The following is a 16,694-nucleotide window of genomic DNA, read 5'->3' as shown; positions in this document are numbered from 1 at the left end:
CAAGGTAGTCCGCGTGCTTTTTTGTAGATCACCAGGATGCCGTGCTGGAGGAGCACCCGGTTGACACACACATCCTTTAGGAAACCTGCCTGAGTCACACACGTCCAACAGAGCTGCGGCCGGCACTGGGCTGAAAAACAAGGGGGTTGATGGAACCGAGAAGCAGCATGGACTCTCAGGCTCAGAGAAGTTAACTAACCCATCCATAGCCAAGAAAGTGTATGTGGTTGCTGGGGTAGCGGGCAAAACAGGCCTCCAGGCCCCAGAAGAGGTACTTTTTTTTTTCTTTTATGGGGCAGCTTTTTCAATTTTGAGGGCACATGGAGAGGAGGGGGAAGAGGGTTGGGAATTTCCTTATCAGATGGCCATGGCCACAAAGTTGGGACAGGCTGAGGGCAGGACTTACATGGAGTTTCCCAAGGTCCTCTCATCCAGGACACAAGCTGAAGTCCCATATGCAAACACTGTGGCTCTAAAACAGATCCTGCGGCTGGGCAAAGTCAGCCTGGGCTCCAGTAAGTAAACTGGTTCTGGCCACAGCAGCCTGTGGGGCCCAGGAGTCACCATTTGCTCCACAGGTGAATCTAGTGAAGGCCACTGGTGCTGAACTCCAGAGATGTGCATTTGGGAATGGAGACTGAGTGTGACCTAGTCTTCTGAGCAACTTTTGCTGCTAAGGCTACTCTCCTGAGGGAACCTACAATTCACACCTGGGGAGCAGGCGTCCAGGACCTGGCACGAGGATTAAGGCTCCTCAGCAAGGCACAAACTCCTACTTCAGTTGCAGGTAAGGTGATTATTGAGATCTAATCTTGTCTTGCAGCCACAGGTCTGACAGAAGCAGGGTGGAGTGTCTGCTATATTGTGACGGTGAGACTCTTAGGACACAGAAATAGCTTTACTATCATACTCGGCCACACAGTCTCACACACGTGGCCAGTTACATACTTAAACCTAGCTGTGGTCATACCAGATGCACACGTCCACGTTCATAGAAGTCACACGGTCATGTATAGTCACGTACACATATCTAGTTACAGAGGCCGTTACATCACACTTGACACAGGCACCTGGACAGATACACGTAATACAGGGTCACCCACGGTGGCACTCGCATGCAAGGTATGTTGCTGACTCGCCACCTTGGGTCTCCCAGGGCCCAAACCCACTTCCCCTAGTGTTAGTAAGGAGATTCCATCCAAACATTTATAGTGCAAGCCTTGCTAGGTTCCAGTTCTGGAGAAATGGATTGCACCTTTCAGCCAGAAACAGTAACAAACCAGAGGCCCTCAGGCCTGAAAGGCTCCTAGGAACATCGTTTCCCAGCCTCAAGACAGGAAGCCTCTTGTGGACCCCTAACAGATCATTCAGCTCCTGCCTGCATCCCTAGTGATGGGGAATTAACTCCCTCCAAAGGCTATCCCTTCCTTTGTTGGGAAAGCTATCAGACAGTTCTAACCACTGGGCTAAGCTGTGTGCCTAAGTCCCCCGGGACACTCGGCTCTGATTTTTGGCCAGGCGTGTATCTTCTCTCTCTGCCTAGCCAGGCCAGAGCTCTTCACCAATGTGAGAACATCCTGAAGAGGCTTCACCTATCCAGGTCAAATGCTCTTGAACTTTCTTCACGTAGGACACCATCTGAATAAATTAGTTGCCTCTCCTAGTACCTCTTCTAGGTATGAGAGGCAGCATATTATATCATCTACTCACTCAGCCTCCCAAGCAGGTGAACTGCTGCATCTCTGGAAGCCAGTCATCTACCAGTTGTGTCCAAGTGAGCAAACTTCAGTTGCTTGGTTTCCTGAGTTTTGTCCTCTTTTGAAGCAATGTGAACTAGTTCTCTCAATGAGTAAAGCCTCTGACTAGAATTGTCAAATGAACAGGAATTCGTAACTAATCAAGGAAGCCTTTTGGGTAGCCTCCACCCTCCCTGTTGCCAGCACCCTCTCCCCAGCACATCTGATCTGCCACTAGATGGTTCAACCCCCTGGGCTCCTTCTACCCAGAGTACCCTTCTTTTGCCATAAGCAGATGGGAAGCTGGCTGCCACACTCTTCTGAGCCTTCTCCAAACTTCTAACCAGAAGAAATAATTTCTCACACCACTGGTTCTCAAAAACTAGGTAGGCCCATCCTGTTTTCCTCATCACTTATCCAAGATGCCACTAACTACCTGGAGCTGGATGTGTCCACAGGAAAGAGAACTGATTTAGATACAGACTGTGTCTCACAACGCTTGCTACTGTAAGATACCTCCCACCCCTATGGTGGGTGCAGAGGGAAGACTGATCTCTCTAGCCCTGGCAGGCCCAGTCCAGAAGATCCAACCCAGAAAACAGCTGGAACCCTCTGGTTAGCCAAGACCAGTGGTGGAGGATGGCACTACCCTGAGTTGACTGAGCCAGGGCAACAGGAAAAGCATTTAGTCAGTGGCCTTGGAATCAGATGACCCAGCTTCTAGGCTATGTTAGGGCCAAAGTTTCCCATCTATAAATCAGGTTACCCCCTTCACCACATCGGGCTATCAGGGAATCCGTGAATGTGGTACGTTTCCTGTTACTTTCAGGACCAAGGGACAATCAGATTCTGTTCTTCCACCTCCAAGCAGCTGCCTTGTTTCTTGTAAATCATTTTAAAGACTCTCTTCTGGAAGAGTCTGGGCCAGTTTTCAAAGGTCCCTTAAGTGCTGGCTTACCATGTATGGCATGTCTTACATTAGTCCTTCAAGTTGGCTTTACAAGTTTAGATGGAACAGGGATACATTTGTTCTGTGTTTGATGAGAAACTGGCACCAGGGGGATTTTTGTGAATTCCTGTTTCCAAAACTGATTTTAAAATCAGATGTTTGGGGATACTGCCCCAGTATGCAAGGACAGTGTTGTCCTGTGCATCTGTTCTTTAGTGAGACTCTTGTGCCTTCATTAGGAGTAAGAATGCTTGAATAGGACAGTTACAGTTGTAAATTGGAAATAATTCTGAACTCAGATGCAGCACACCATGGAAACCGCATCTCACCTAATTCCTCCCATCATTCTGAAAGCCAAAGCGAGACATTCCAGTGTGGGGCGTCTTCTAGAGCACCAAAAGTCAAACACACATAGTCTACTAACCCAGATTTGTCTGAGAATATGCTTTAGAGGTCAGAACTTTAGAAGTAGAATATTCACTTTCATGAGTTTGCTTTACTGTACTCTCAACTTGGGCCTCTCCTCAAGCAGGCAAACATAAAGAATGCACCCTGGCACTGTCTAAATAAACAACACATCACCCCATTTGTTTCTGTGCCTTTTCTTTGTGGGCAGAAGCATCCCTGACAGGGCATGCCTTGTTCTGAGTCTTTGTCAAAATGGTCTTTATGGTGAGTTGGAGAGGAGGCAGCCCAAAGTGGCGGTCCCCAAGGATCCAGGCTCCTTCTCCAATCCCAATGTAGACAGCCGGTGGAAAACCAATATGCATCCCATTTTCTGTTTCTAGGTGGGAAGGGGAAAGGCCCTAAGGACAACAGTGTTTGTACAAATTGAGAGTAAACAGCACGTCAGGAGAAACAACAACAAAAACATTAGATGGCATTTAAGATAATCTTTTTTTCCCCCCTCACATAGTTATCCATTCTCTCCTTAGAAATTGAAGTGTTCTGCTGCAGGCTAAGGGCCAGACCTACTGACTGACAGCCCCTGCTGCGGGGGCAGGACCAACAAGGGAAACTGCTGCTGCCCTCCAGAGCCAGGGCCCAAAAGCTTCTATTGCGCTCTAATAACTTGATCTTTGAGGAGTGCATTGCCTGTTTTTACCGCTTATTGAACGAAGGGAAGGAAGATGAATACACCTGGCCTTAGCTCAGTGTTGTCCAACCAGTTGCTTTAAGACACCAGAAAAGGTAGAGAGGGAGCCTGCCACACTTATTAACAAGGCATTAAGAAAGCATTTACTCACAAAGCAAAGTGTGTAAATATTTTTCTTAGGAAGAATAAAAATACTGATAATACATAGAACAGTGTGCACATTCAGTCTTGGCACTTTATCTTCATCCAGTTTAACCGATCTCTAAACTGGTTGTGACCTCTGCTTATGTCTCTTTTTCCTGTAGAACTATCTTCTTCAGAAAGCTACAGTGAGTAACAGTCACGTGTAAAGATGCATTTTCTGTATCATCTTTGGAGCAAAATCTATTCAGCAGCAGCAGCTTTCCCTAGAATCTCTCTGACTCCCCAAAAAATACCTGCTTTGTCACTAAGTCACAAGAATTTATAAGCAACTATGTTCACTTCTAAAAATCAGACCAAAGACCACTCTCTTGGTTGATGGGGGAAAGGCTGGCTGAGAAAGATTTAAGTCTCTAAGGAGTTCTTGATTTTTTTCAAAGAAAAATGAAAGGCCGGCTGGGTTTTAACCCTTGGTGGTTAAAATGATGACTATTCCAATCAAAATATATCATGTCCCAAGATTCCATATTCACATTAGTCACATTATGGGGTTTTCCCTATTTTGGTGTGTGTTCAAGGGACATAGGCATACTTTAATTCTAACTGAAAATTTTTGGAAGAAAAAAACCTATTAAAAAGCTTCCTGTATCATTTGGGTGTCCTCCTCATTAGCAAATTGTGTGTGTGTGTGTAACTTAAAAGGACTATTTAGATCCTAGGAAACTACAGTGTAAAATAAGGCAGAGGGCACTAGACCTCAAGGTCCTTATTTCACAGAAAAAAAAAAAAAGGAACAGGTGGATGAGTTTGATCTGAATAATTTCCATGCCCTTTCTAGCTATATAGCATTTTATGATTATAAACCAGCCTTCAGTTTTTCTTTCCTTCCTCTCCTGTTGGCTTTCCATCTTGATGAAAAGCCAGGCAGGAAAAAGGAAAGGAATTCAAAGTCGCTGCCAGCTCTGGTGAGAGGTCTGGTTAGGAGAGAGGATAGGAGGTCAGTAGGGTGGGATGTCGGCCTCCTTTGACCATGTCAGTGATCCACACCCTGCCTCATTTCCTGGGGCTTATGTAAAAAGCAGCTTCTGAAGAGAAATTATTGTTCTGTATCACTGGAGGAGAAAATTCAATCTCCTCTGATAAAATTACTTAGAAATGGAAAGCAGTGTTGCAATCAAATTCAGAAATACTGATGGGGGTGTCTAAAATGTTCAAGGCAGCCTGCTAGGTCTGGACAGTATCTAAAATGGCCCCATCCAAGATCATCACTATGAAGAAGTGGCCTTTCACACGACCATGAACAAACTCTCCAGCCATATATACCTTCAGATACATCCCATTAGAGACTGAGCTTCTCAAGAGCAGGGACTGTCCTTTCCATCCTTGTATTTCCGTGACCCAGCACAGGGTTGGTACAAGTTCAAACGAAGCTCAGGAATGTCTGAATGGAACAAAAAGGATGAACAGCACAGCCTTCGGTCATCAGCATCACCAGTCAAGCACAGTGGCAGCTTCCCATCTTAGTCTGTCACTTTGTAATCAGACAGCAATTAATTAAGCAGCTTTAATCCTTAAAGGGCATTTTTTTCTTTTAGAGAAAATGAGAAAAAACAAAAAACAAAGAAACAAAAATAGAAGGCATTCATCACCAGTTCTTCCTCCAGACAAAAATCTAAAAGTTAAATTAAAAAAAATAAATGAAGCCACTTACAAAGGGTTTTCCTGGGAAGCTTCAACCAAGGTGAATTAACCTTTAAAAAGACGCAATTCTATGAAAGGGGCCAAGGGCTGGATGCTTAATTGCCTGATTTGACACCAACCCAACAGGCCCAGATGACTTCTTCCAGCAGATACAATCAACGGGTCATGAGCATGTTCCCAAAGTGTCTCTCTCGCTCTATGGAAAAGGGCTGAGGGCCCCTTCCCAGGGCACTGCAGTTCTTGGACTTCCCATTAGAATGACCTTGATCCTTCAACCTCTCAGAACTTCCCCTTTAATAAAAAATACAGAATACATATATACAAGGAACAGAGTTAGTCGGGCATGGGAAATTTGTAGGGTGAATCAGATTCCAATGATCCACGAGAAATGTTTGTTTTGTGAAATAAGGATTTCTCTCATTCTAGCTCACAAACCCTCCTATCATTGTTTTCCTTTCTTGTCTTTCTCTTATCTGTCTCCAAATAATTCACTCTGACAACTCCATGTGCAAGCAAACAAGCAATAGGACACAGAATTCTTTCAGAAGGAAAAAGTGTTCAGGTTTTAGTTAAGTAAGGGAAGTATCTTAAAATACAGATAATACCTTAGTGGTTTTTCCTCCTCCAAAGCCGAGCAGATCAAAGGTGAAGCCCTGTTGCTCCTTAACCTAAACTGCTCTGCCTCTATGTGAAGGGCTAATGCTCAGATGGAAGTCTGGAAAGCAACAATTGTCTGTACCACTGCAGGCACAACAGGAGGTGCAAAGAGGAAAGTCAGTAAGCTGGATCCAGCATTTGGAAAGTTCACTTAACAGGAAGTAGCTTTTCACTCTGCACCTGAAACTAAAATTTGTTGCTACTGCTATGCAATTTCTTAAAATTAAAGTAGTACTTTGGGGGAAATATTTAAAATATATATCTTTTTCTAAAAATATTTATCTTTTTTCCAAAAACAAAAGTCAGTTCCAACCGAAAAGTGTTTCAAATTACTGGAGATATAGAAAAAGGTGACAAGTGGAAAAATAAGTGTCTTTGCTTCTACCCACGAGACTAGCCTTCTAATAATATTTACTCGGATCCAAAGGGAACTGTGTGAAATGGCAGGAACTGATCATTTCTCTAAGGGCATTTAGTAAGTCATCCTCTTCTTCCTCCACAGACCAGCACCAGCTCTTCTGTCTTGGGTATCAATCCTCCAGCAGCCTTTGGAGGCATATGTTGCTGGCAGGGCCTAGAACTGAAGTGGTGTGAATACAAAGTAATGAGATTGGTGCATGTTTTTTAAACGTACATCTGCATGTGTGCACACACACAGACACACAACACAGAACACATACATTCAAGTGAGTGTCACGCCCACCAAAGTAGTTACTGAGGAGCCTCCACATATCTCCATGACGACTAGAATGCTAAGACATCTCTGGAACATCTCTCTGGGAACTGTTAGAAGAAAATGCCTGCTTTATGGCTGCACCTCATCTATGACTCCAAACCGTCTTGACCTACCTTCTCTTCCAGAGGCTTCAAATAGCCTCTGACTAGTTTCAGACTTAAAATTCTCCCTCCTATAACCACAGAAGATTAAAGATTTGTCCAGAGAAGAAGGGGCAAATCTCCTGGGAGGAATCAAAGGAAGGTGATCTAGTAAATCCCTAGTGATCAGTGAGTCACCGTTCTGGATCTTAGCTTCTGCCTCGCCTCAGGAAAGAGGAAGAGGTTGGAATAGATAACCGTTAAGGTCCCTCCCAATTCTAACATTTTAGGAGTCTATATTGCTAGACGTTTCTAGACTTCGAGGAGAGTTCCGGAAATGTTTTTGCCAACGGCAACATCATTAGAAAAACTATGCAGTATCTTGCTGGGGCCACTCGAGGAAGACAACACACACTGGGATATAGAAGCTATAAAACCTTTTAAAATGCCAGTCACATGACTTTATAGTAACAGCTCATACATGCACAGGGAACTCCAGCCCATCTGAGATTCCCTAAAATCATATCTTAATCCCTACTTTCAATGAGCCCACACGGGCAGAAGCACCAAGCACCACCAGGGATGCAAAAGACACATGGTGTCAGCTGCTAAGGAAAATAAACCCCAAAGGTCCATGGGACTGAATTTACCAGCTGCATCCAGCTAGATACCTTGTTTCCATAGTATGGAGTTTCAGCATTGCTCTTACCTGACTTCTGGGCAACTGTTTTGGATTTTAGATCAACATTGCAGATAACTCTTGGACATGTAGAATAGTAACGAAGCACAACTGTACTTTTAAGGAAGCTCAACTGGACTTTGTCTCACAGCGTGGACCTGTCCCCCGACCAGAAAAGAAAAGGGTAAACTGTGGCAGGGTGGGGGGATAACTGCATAATATTTGTTTGTACTTCTCGTCAATCTCAATGATCTGCCTATGAATTTTGCACAATCAGTATTTAAATGCCCAGCCAGCTCCCCTGCCATGCCCTTGGGTCACAATCCATCATGGCAACTTGTAAGTGTGGAAAATCTATGGGATTTCTCGTCGGGAGACCCAACAGTCAGTCTGGGCTGTGCCACTTAGTAAACAAGAGAATCTGAACATGTGCTCTGCAGCTCCATCATCTAAAATGGGGCTCACACCACTTGCAAGTTAGCACTCCTGGGAAGACCTAATTGAACAGTGACTGTGAAAGTGGTCTGTCAACTATACAGCATTAATCAAATGTTACTTTTTAAACAAGGAAGGTACATTAACTTGTAGAAGGGAAAAAAACCAATTTCAGTAGGTCCATCTACTTGTGGCATGGATAAGGAGAAGGGGAATGATAATCACTTTAGAATCTGACAAAAAACAATGCGGATCCACTCTATGACAAAGATGGAAGTAATGTTTATCTGCAAGGCTGATTTAAAATAACACCCTGTTGAAAGAAGTCAGGAGGTCTGTCAGTTTAAGAAGGTATCCCCCTCTTTCCTCTACCATTTCTAACTCGGGCCGCTGTGCTCCTGAATCTCATTCCAAGCGGGTGCTGCCCGATTTGGCCCAGGAGCCCTGAGGGGCAGGTCGCTTCGGGGTGAGGAGTGCTTCTGGCCTCGGTCGCAAGGAGACAGCGACACAGCTCCCTTGGCCATAGACTACAAAGGCTCCGGACCTCCTAGAACCGTATCAGACAGTGTTTTGCCATTGAAAGAAACCCAAAGTGAGAACACTCAGCTCTTCAGGATAAATGATCAAGCCCAAAGACCTCTTAAAAATAGGTAACACTGTTCATTAAGTACTACTTGGCCCCGGCCACGTTGCTGGACCGTAAGAGATACTGATCCACGGTTCCTTTTCGCCGACTCACAGTCCGCCTCTCGTTGTCAAACATGCGCTGCAGCTGCAGAGCCAGCTGCCGGTCCTCTTCCTCCTGCTGCAGCTTCTGCTCCATCTCCCGCAGTACGGGCTCTGCTGGGGCCAGGACCACCTCCACACCGCTCTGTCGCAGTTTCTTAAGGGAGCCATTTTGTTCCAAGTGCTTGGTCTTACAGTGTCTTTTCCGGCCCCGACGCAAGGAAGGAAGTGGCTCCTCACCTCGGCTGTCTGCCAGCACACCATTAGGCAGATCAAAATGATTTGCTGTCTTCAGCTGCTTCTTTGTTTTGAGGACCCCACCCAGAACACTATTTTTGGGTAGCGCTGAATTAACTGCCGAGATTTTCATGGTTGCGCTTATACAGGTTTTGTCTAATTTGGCATCTGGGGTTGGCTCTGGCCCTTCACTGTGCTCTCTCTCCAAAGTACCACTGGCTCCCACTCTGAGTTCTGAAGAACAGCAGGTTTCCGACGGGATCTCAGCGCTCCTTTTACTATCGCTGCCCTGTTCCGCTTTTGTTTGGCTAACGGAGGGGAAATAATCCAGGTCAGTGGGGGTGGGTCCTGCACACTCAGAGAGTACTTGCCCACTGGCCAGTCTTGTATTTAAAGCCTGAGGTGACTTCTCCTTGCTAGGATGGGTAACTTCAGAGACTATTGAGTCTTCCCCTGTTTCTGGAGCCAGGGAGGTGAGGGTGGCTTTCGAAAGGGTCTTTTTGATCTGCCGCTCCTGAAAGATCTGTTCCCACTTTTTGAGGATCCTTGGACTAGCCTCATAAGAAGTCTGTTTCTGCAGACTTCTGTTTAGGTTGCGGGGTGTTGATTTGATGATGAGGGGACTTAGCACTCGGCCATCAGGGAGTCTCTTGGGAGGAGTACATGGTGAGCAGACAATGGGCTTGAAATGGTTGAGTTCTTCGGAGATGCTGTCATTGCTCTCAGGACTGATGGAGCGCTCTGGCTTATGCAGGGAAGCCAAGGATGAGAGGGAGCTGAATGGTAGACGCTTCTCTACAGTTAAGTCAGGGGCTGACAGACAGCGGTTGTTCTGAGTGGACAAGAGGACACCAATGATGGGGTTGGAGGTCGGGGTCATGGTTGTGACCTAAAAGAGGTGAAAAAGATTATACATACATACATATATTTTTTTTCTTCATAACTCTTTCATGATGGTAGAAGGATAGTGGGGGAAGGGTTAAAAAAGGGATAAAAGGTGATGTGAGCCTACAAAATGGGGAAAATCCCTAACCTAGAATATACACCGTTTGCAGAAATTCATACACAGTTGCAACAATAAAATTGAAAACCTATAGGAGAAAAAAACCTCATCTAGAACTTTTTAAAAAGTTCTACTGGCCCACATTCTACCCTTCTGGCTCCTAATTCAACTTAAACTCTTCCTTTACATCTATTTGCAAACTTCTCCAACATAATTAGTATACCCAAGACCCATTCTGCTTCTGCTCGTCTGGAACAGTTTCTGGGGCATCTGGCTGGCTCCAGACCATGTGACTCTTGATCTCAGGGTCATGAGTTTAAGCCCCACATTGGACACGGAGCCTACTTAAATAGCATGTGCAATAGTATCTGTCGGGGCCATATGCAGGGAGCTACAGGATGGGAGTAGAGAGCTCCAGAGGCCTGTGTCTGAGATGTACCTTGGTTTTGCTGGTTGGGGCTGCTCTGAGTCTGCTCTTCGCTCTGTCCTGAGCTGTGTCATTGCAGCTCTGACTCCGTTCCACCTTGGAATTTAGGTTCCTAAATAAATAAATAAAAGACAAATAGTCAAAAGTAGCCCATATGCTAACTAAGGAAAAAGAATGACAATCTCTTCTGTGCTCTCATAGCCACCCACCAAGAAAGACAGTTCCTTTGGGAAGCTACAGATAGGAAATGAATTGATTTATTAACAAAAAACATTCTAAGAACAAATCCTGTCAAAAGAGAAAGAGCTATCCATAGAGGACATTCAGTATAAGCCTTTGTTTCCACACTAAACCCTGCTTAAATGATGAAAGATCAATGGCTGTTCTGCTCGTGCTTAGTGAGATGTAGGGATACTTAACCTTCTTCAAGAGGCTTCGCACACTTCAGATAAAGTGTTAAAATCACCTTTACAACAAATTTTTTTCCTCTTATTAGGCCCAAACCCAAGCAATCTAAGTGAGCCAAAAAATAAATACTTTAAGTACTTACAGAATACATATCAGTGTACTCAGTTTTTATGTAGGGAGTCAAAACTAAATGTAGTCTCTTCCTTAATTCTCTACATTTGAGCTTCCAAAGTTAAATCCTGGCTATTTAAGAGATGTCAAGAACACAGTTTTTTTGTCTTACGCATGCAACATTATGACTTTACAACCCAATCCAAAACCTTCAGTACCTGTATTATAACATGAATCTTATTGTGTAAGGATTATATGCAGGTGACTGTCACCTACCCACTGACAAGGGGGGACTGTAAGTGGGAGTTTTTTATTATCTTATTACTAACCTTTGTTTCCTGATCTCAAATTTGTTGTTTTTTTTTAAATTTTTTATTTATTTCTGAGACACAGCTTGAGCAGGGGAGGATCAGAGAGAGAGAGGGAGACACAGAATCTGAAACAGGCTCCAGGTTCTGAGCTGTCAGCACAGAGCCCGATGTGGGGCTCGAACCCATGAACCGTGAGATCATGACCTGAGCCGAAGTCGGACACTTAACTGACTGAGCCACCCAGGCATCCCTCTGGATCTCCAAGTTTTGCCTAATATATGTCCAGTGAGAATAATGCCTTTCCAAATGTGCACAGCTGTTATTTTCCCTGTGCTACAACTCCATTCAACAAGCAATTATCATACTTACTATATGCCAGTCACTGAGGAGCACATGTGGGCACTGGGAATACTAAGAAGAATGAGATACAGTCTCATGTGTCTTGAAGACACAGGGTCTTCCAGGAATCAGAGTCCAGTGGGGCAGGCAAATAAATCATACAGTACAGTGAAGTGACACCGAAAAAAGTATGCCTCGGACACAGAATGGCATAAAAGAGGGAGTTATTAATGACCTGGATGGAGTGAGGACAGGGTTGGAAAGCTTCCCTGTGGCACATGTAATTTGAAGGATAAATAATTTGCTAGCAGTCAAGGTGGACACATAGCCATGCCAGATGATCGCAAGCAGAAATTATTTCCTCGAATGATTCTATTTAGCTTTGGAATGAAATACATCATCATAGCTACTCTTTTGTGCAAAAGATTTACTTTTTAAGTTTCACTGTGGCAGGATTAACTCAGAAAACTTACAAAGGAGGTAATAGGGTGCATTCCCACAGTGCCTTTCCTCTCCCTATGTCCCTAGTGAAGGCTTGTCCTACCTACCTACAATGACTTTTTTAAAAAATTTTATTTATTTTTGAGAGAGAGAGCACAAGCTGACCAAAGGCAGAGAGAGAGGGAGAGAGAGAATCCCAAGCAGGCTCCACACTGTCAGTGCAGAGTCCAACATGAGGCTTGAACCCACAAACAGAGATTGCAACCTGAGCCAAAATCCAGAGTCGGCTGCTCAAAGGACTGAACCATCCAGGTGCCCTGACCCACAATGGCATCTATTCCAGCATTTCTGTGCTATTCCTCCCTTTCAAAACCCTCAAATCCTATGTCTCATGGCCACACCTCCTTGCTATAGGGTTCCAGTCTGCTGAACTAATTTATGCTACAGTATTAACCGGAGAGAGAGGTATCCAACCTGCATCACATGTCTACACTTTACTATGAAAATTCAACACTGAACCTAAACAAATAATGTGAGTTGTACCATCTAGTGTGAAATGTATTTTGGAACAGGTAGGAAACTTAGACATCACCCTATAAAGGCAGCTGCTTAGAAATCAGCTTGTCTTATATTTTACCTGGCACTGTACTGAAATTCACTTGCATTCCATTCCCAGAACTCACACAAACCGTCAGTGGTGTAGAACTCACACAAACCGTCAGTGGTGTAAGCCACCCAGAAGTAAACTGGATGACACATTAAAATGCTGGGGTGAACAACATATACTCTGGGTCAGGAGGAATGAACATAGGGTTAAAAGAGAAGGCATTATTATTTCAAATACATGACTTGTTTGGCATCATTCCACTGGAGAAATAGTAGACACTTAGAGAAAAAGATGTACTGCTCAACATAAGAAAGAGCTTTGTAACTTTCTTTTTTTTTTTTTTTTTAAATTTTTTTTTTTAATGTTTTATTTATTTCTTAGGAGAGAGAGAGAGAGACAGCGTGAGCAGGGGAGGGTCAGAGAGAGAGGGAGTCACAGACTGAAACAGGCTCCAGGCTCCGAGCTGGCAGTCAGCACAGAGCCCGACGCGGGGCTCGAACCCACGAACCGCGAGATCATGACCTGAGCGAAAGTCGGACGCTTAACTGACTAAGCCACCCAGGCGCCCTGTAACTTTCAATAGAGCATTTCACTGATAGCTGCTTTGGGAGATACTGAGCTCCATATCAATAGAGGTACTCAAACTGAGTCTGGATCTGTATTTGAAGGTCCAAATACTCCATTAAGAATTTGCTTAATGTAATTTAAAGTTTTTTTAATGTTTGTTTATTTTTGAGACAGAGAGACGGCACGAGCAGGGGAGGGACAGAGAGAAAGGGAGACAAAAAATCTGAAAGGGGCCCCAGGCTCTGAGCTGTCGGCACAGAACCTGATGCAGGGCTTGAACCCACAAACTGTGAGATCATGAACTGAGCGAAAGTCAGACACTTAACCCACTGAGCCACCCAAGCGCCCCAATATAATGTTTAAAAACACGCTATGAATCCATATTGTCAGCAGTAACAGAGTCAAATTTAAAGGCATGGGCTACATGCCCAAATTATCAGATATACAAATGACAGCTACCTATTGCTGGGGGAACCTCTTCATATGCCCCCTAAATTCCATTTTGGTGAAAGAAAAGGCCCAAGGAGGAAACCCATACTTGCCGTCCTCAAGCACAACAAGGATACCCAAAGTAGTTTCTATCTAAAATCTTTTTTGCTAAACCTCTGGAGTGCCTGGGTGGCTCAGACGCCTGAGTGTCCAACTCTGCCTCAGGTCATGATCAGGTCATGAGTTTGAGCCCCGCATCAGGGGCTCTGTGCTGACAGCTCAGAGCCTGGAGCCTACTTCGGATTCTGTTTCTCCCTCTCTCTCTGCCCCTCCCCTGCTTATGCTCTCTGTCTCAAAAACAAACATTAAAAAAAATTTTTTTTTAAATTTTTATCTTTTTGGTAATCCTCAGTATACCTGAAACTGTCACTGTCTGTCTCTTCCATTCCCTTGGTCAGCTGACTTTACTAAGCACCAACTCAGTGCAAGGCATGAAAGACAGATTGATGGAAGATAATCTTGGCTCATAGGCACATCCAGTCACTGAAGTCCATGCTACCATATCACAAAAAGTGCTATAAGAGCAGTAATTATACAGTTAAACTCTGGGTCCAAACTGGGGTCCAATTTCATTCTTTAGTATATTGATATCTAATTGTTGTCCCAGCGCCATATGTGAAGAGACTATTCTTTTTCCCCATAGAATAGCCTTGGTACCTTTTTTGAAAATCAACTGACCATAGATATATGGGTTTATTTCTGGACTCCCAGTTCCATTCCACTGACTGATATATCTACTTCTACTTCAATACCTTACTCTTTTGATTACTGTAGCTTTGCCATAAATTTTGAAACCAGGAAGTGTGAGTCCTCTACCCTTGATCTTTTTCAAGACTGTTTTGGCTATCTGGGATTCTCTGCAATTCCAATATGTGAATTTTACTATCAGCATGTTAATTTCTGGAAAAAAAAAAAGAGACTGTAATTTTAATAGGTATTACAATGAATCTAAAAACCAAGTTGGGGGATATAGCCACCTTAGCAATTTTAAGTCTTCTAAGCCATGAACATAGAAGGTCTTTCCCTTCATTTAAGTCGTCTTCTACTATTTCAGCGTTTTGTAGTTTTCAGTATATAAGTCTTACATTTCTTGATGAAATTGATTCAGAGCTATCCTATTCTTTTTTATGGTACTGTAAATGGAATTGCCTTCCTAATTATATTTTCACAATGTTCACTGACAACGTGTAGAAATGCAACTGATATTTATGTGGTGATTTTGTGTCCTGCAACTTTGCTAAATGTATTAGCTTTAGGTTTTTTTTAATAATTCTAATATTTTTAGGATTTCTTATGAGTAATATCATGTCATCTGTGAATTGAGATAGTTCTTTTTCCTTTGCAATCTGGATGCTTTTCCCCCCAGCTTTATGAGATATAATTTTATGAGATGTAATTGATAGTATACATGTAAAGTATACAATGTATTGATCTGATACATTTATATATTGTGAAATGACTACCACAGTAGGGTTAACTCATACATCACCTCACACAATTACCATTTCTTTTTTGTGGTGAGATCATTTAACTTCCAAGTATATAATACAGTATTATTAACTACAATCACCATGCTGTACATGAGGTGCCCAGAACTTATAGTTGGAGGTTTATATCCTTTGACCAACATCTCACCATTTACTCCAGTCCCTGGCAATCATGTTTCTACCCTCTTCTTCTATGAGTTTGGATTTTTTAAGGATTCCACAAATAAATGAGAACTGAGGACTGAATGGAGTGGGGGGAGGAAAGGGGGGTGATGGACATGGAGGAGGGCACTTGTGGGGATGAGCATGGGGTGTTATATGGAAACCAACTTGACAATAAACTATTAAAAAAAATAAGTGTCATCATACAGTGCGTGTCTTTCTGACTTACTTCACTTACCATAATGTCCTCAAGGCCCATTCATGTTGCTACAAATGGCAGATTTCCTTGTTTCTCATAACTAAACAAAATTCCACTGTGTGTATACACACACACCACACATTTCAAATTCATTCACGAATAGACACTCTGTCTCCACATCTTAGCTAGTGTGAATAATGTTACAATTAATATGGGTGTTTCATTCTTCTGCATGTTGCTGTCCAGTTCTCCCAGCACCATCTGTTAAAGAGGCTGTCTTTTTCCATTAGATACTCTTTCCTGTTTTGTCAAAGATTAGTTGGCCATACATTTGTGGGTCCAATTCTGAGTTCTCTATTCTATTCCACTGGTCTGTGTGTCTCTTTTTGTGCCAATACCATACTGTCTTGATGATGACAGCTTTGTAGTAGAGGCTGGAGTCTGGGATGGAGATGCCTCCCGTTTTGGTCATCTTCTTCAGTATTACTTTGGCTATTCGGGGTCTTTTGTGGTTCCATACAAATTTTAGGATAGTTTGTTCTAGCTTTGAGAAGAATGCTGGTGCAGTTTTGATTAGGATTGCATTGATTGTGTAGATTGCTTTGTGTAGTAATGACATTTTAACAATATTTATTCTACTGATCCATGAGCATGGAATGTTTTTCCATTTCTTTGTGTCTTCTTCAATTTCTTTCATAAGTTTTCTATAGTTTTCACCATACAGATCTCCTATATCTTTGGTTAGGTTTATTCCTAGGTATTTTGTTTTTTTGTGCAATTGTGAATGGGACCAGATTCTTGATTTCTCTTTCTGTTGCTCCATTATCGGTGTATAAAAATGCAACTGTACATTGATTTCTGTACATTGATTTTGTACCCTGTGACTTTGATGAATTCACGGATCAGTTCTAGTAGGCTTCTGGTGGAGTCTGTCGAGTTTTCTATGTAGAGTATCATGTCATCTGCAAAA

General features: G+C 43.2%; 1 protein-coding gene across 3 annotated transcripts in view; it reads right to left on the bottom strand.

Annotated features, from left to right (window-relative positions):
• Positions 1-3,936: 3,936 nt before the first annotated feature.
• Positions 3,937-16,694, bottom strand: part of RNF169 (ring finger protein 169) — a 105,355-nt gene continuing 92,597 nt past the window's right edge. The window contains exons 5-7 of one of the 3 annotated variants that reach the window (XR_005527788.1): positions 10,616-10,715; positions 5,630-10,062; positions 3,937-5,510 (exon numbers count right to left, since the gene is read on the bottom strand). Coding sequence is in view for 1 of the 3 variants with exons in the window: in XM_039228743.1 (XP_039084674.1) it covers positions 8,881-10,062; positions 10,616-10,715 (1,282 nt within the window). In the remaining 2 variants the exon portion in view is untranslated. Of the gene's footprint in view, positions 10,063-10,615; positions 10,716-16,694 lie in introns of all 3 variants that reach the window. The other 2 variants (XR_005527789.1, XM_039228743.1) reach the window with 2 other exon arrangements.

The sequence above is a fragment of the Hyaena hyaena genome, unplaced genomic scaffold (assembly GCF_003009895.1).
Source record: "Hyaena hyaena isolate Hyena2069 unplaced genomic scaffold, ASM300989v1 scaffold_34, whole genome shotgun sequence".
Taxonomy (NCBI): Eukaryota; Metazoa; Chordata; class Mammalia; order Carnivora; family Hyaenidae; genus Hyaena; species Hyaena hyaena.
Note: the sequence above shows the minus strand (reverse complement) of the source record. Positions and strands in the feature narration are given on the sequence as shown.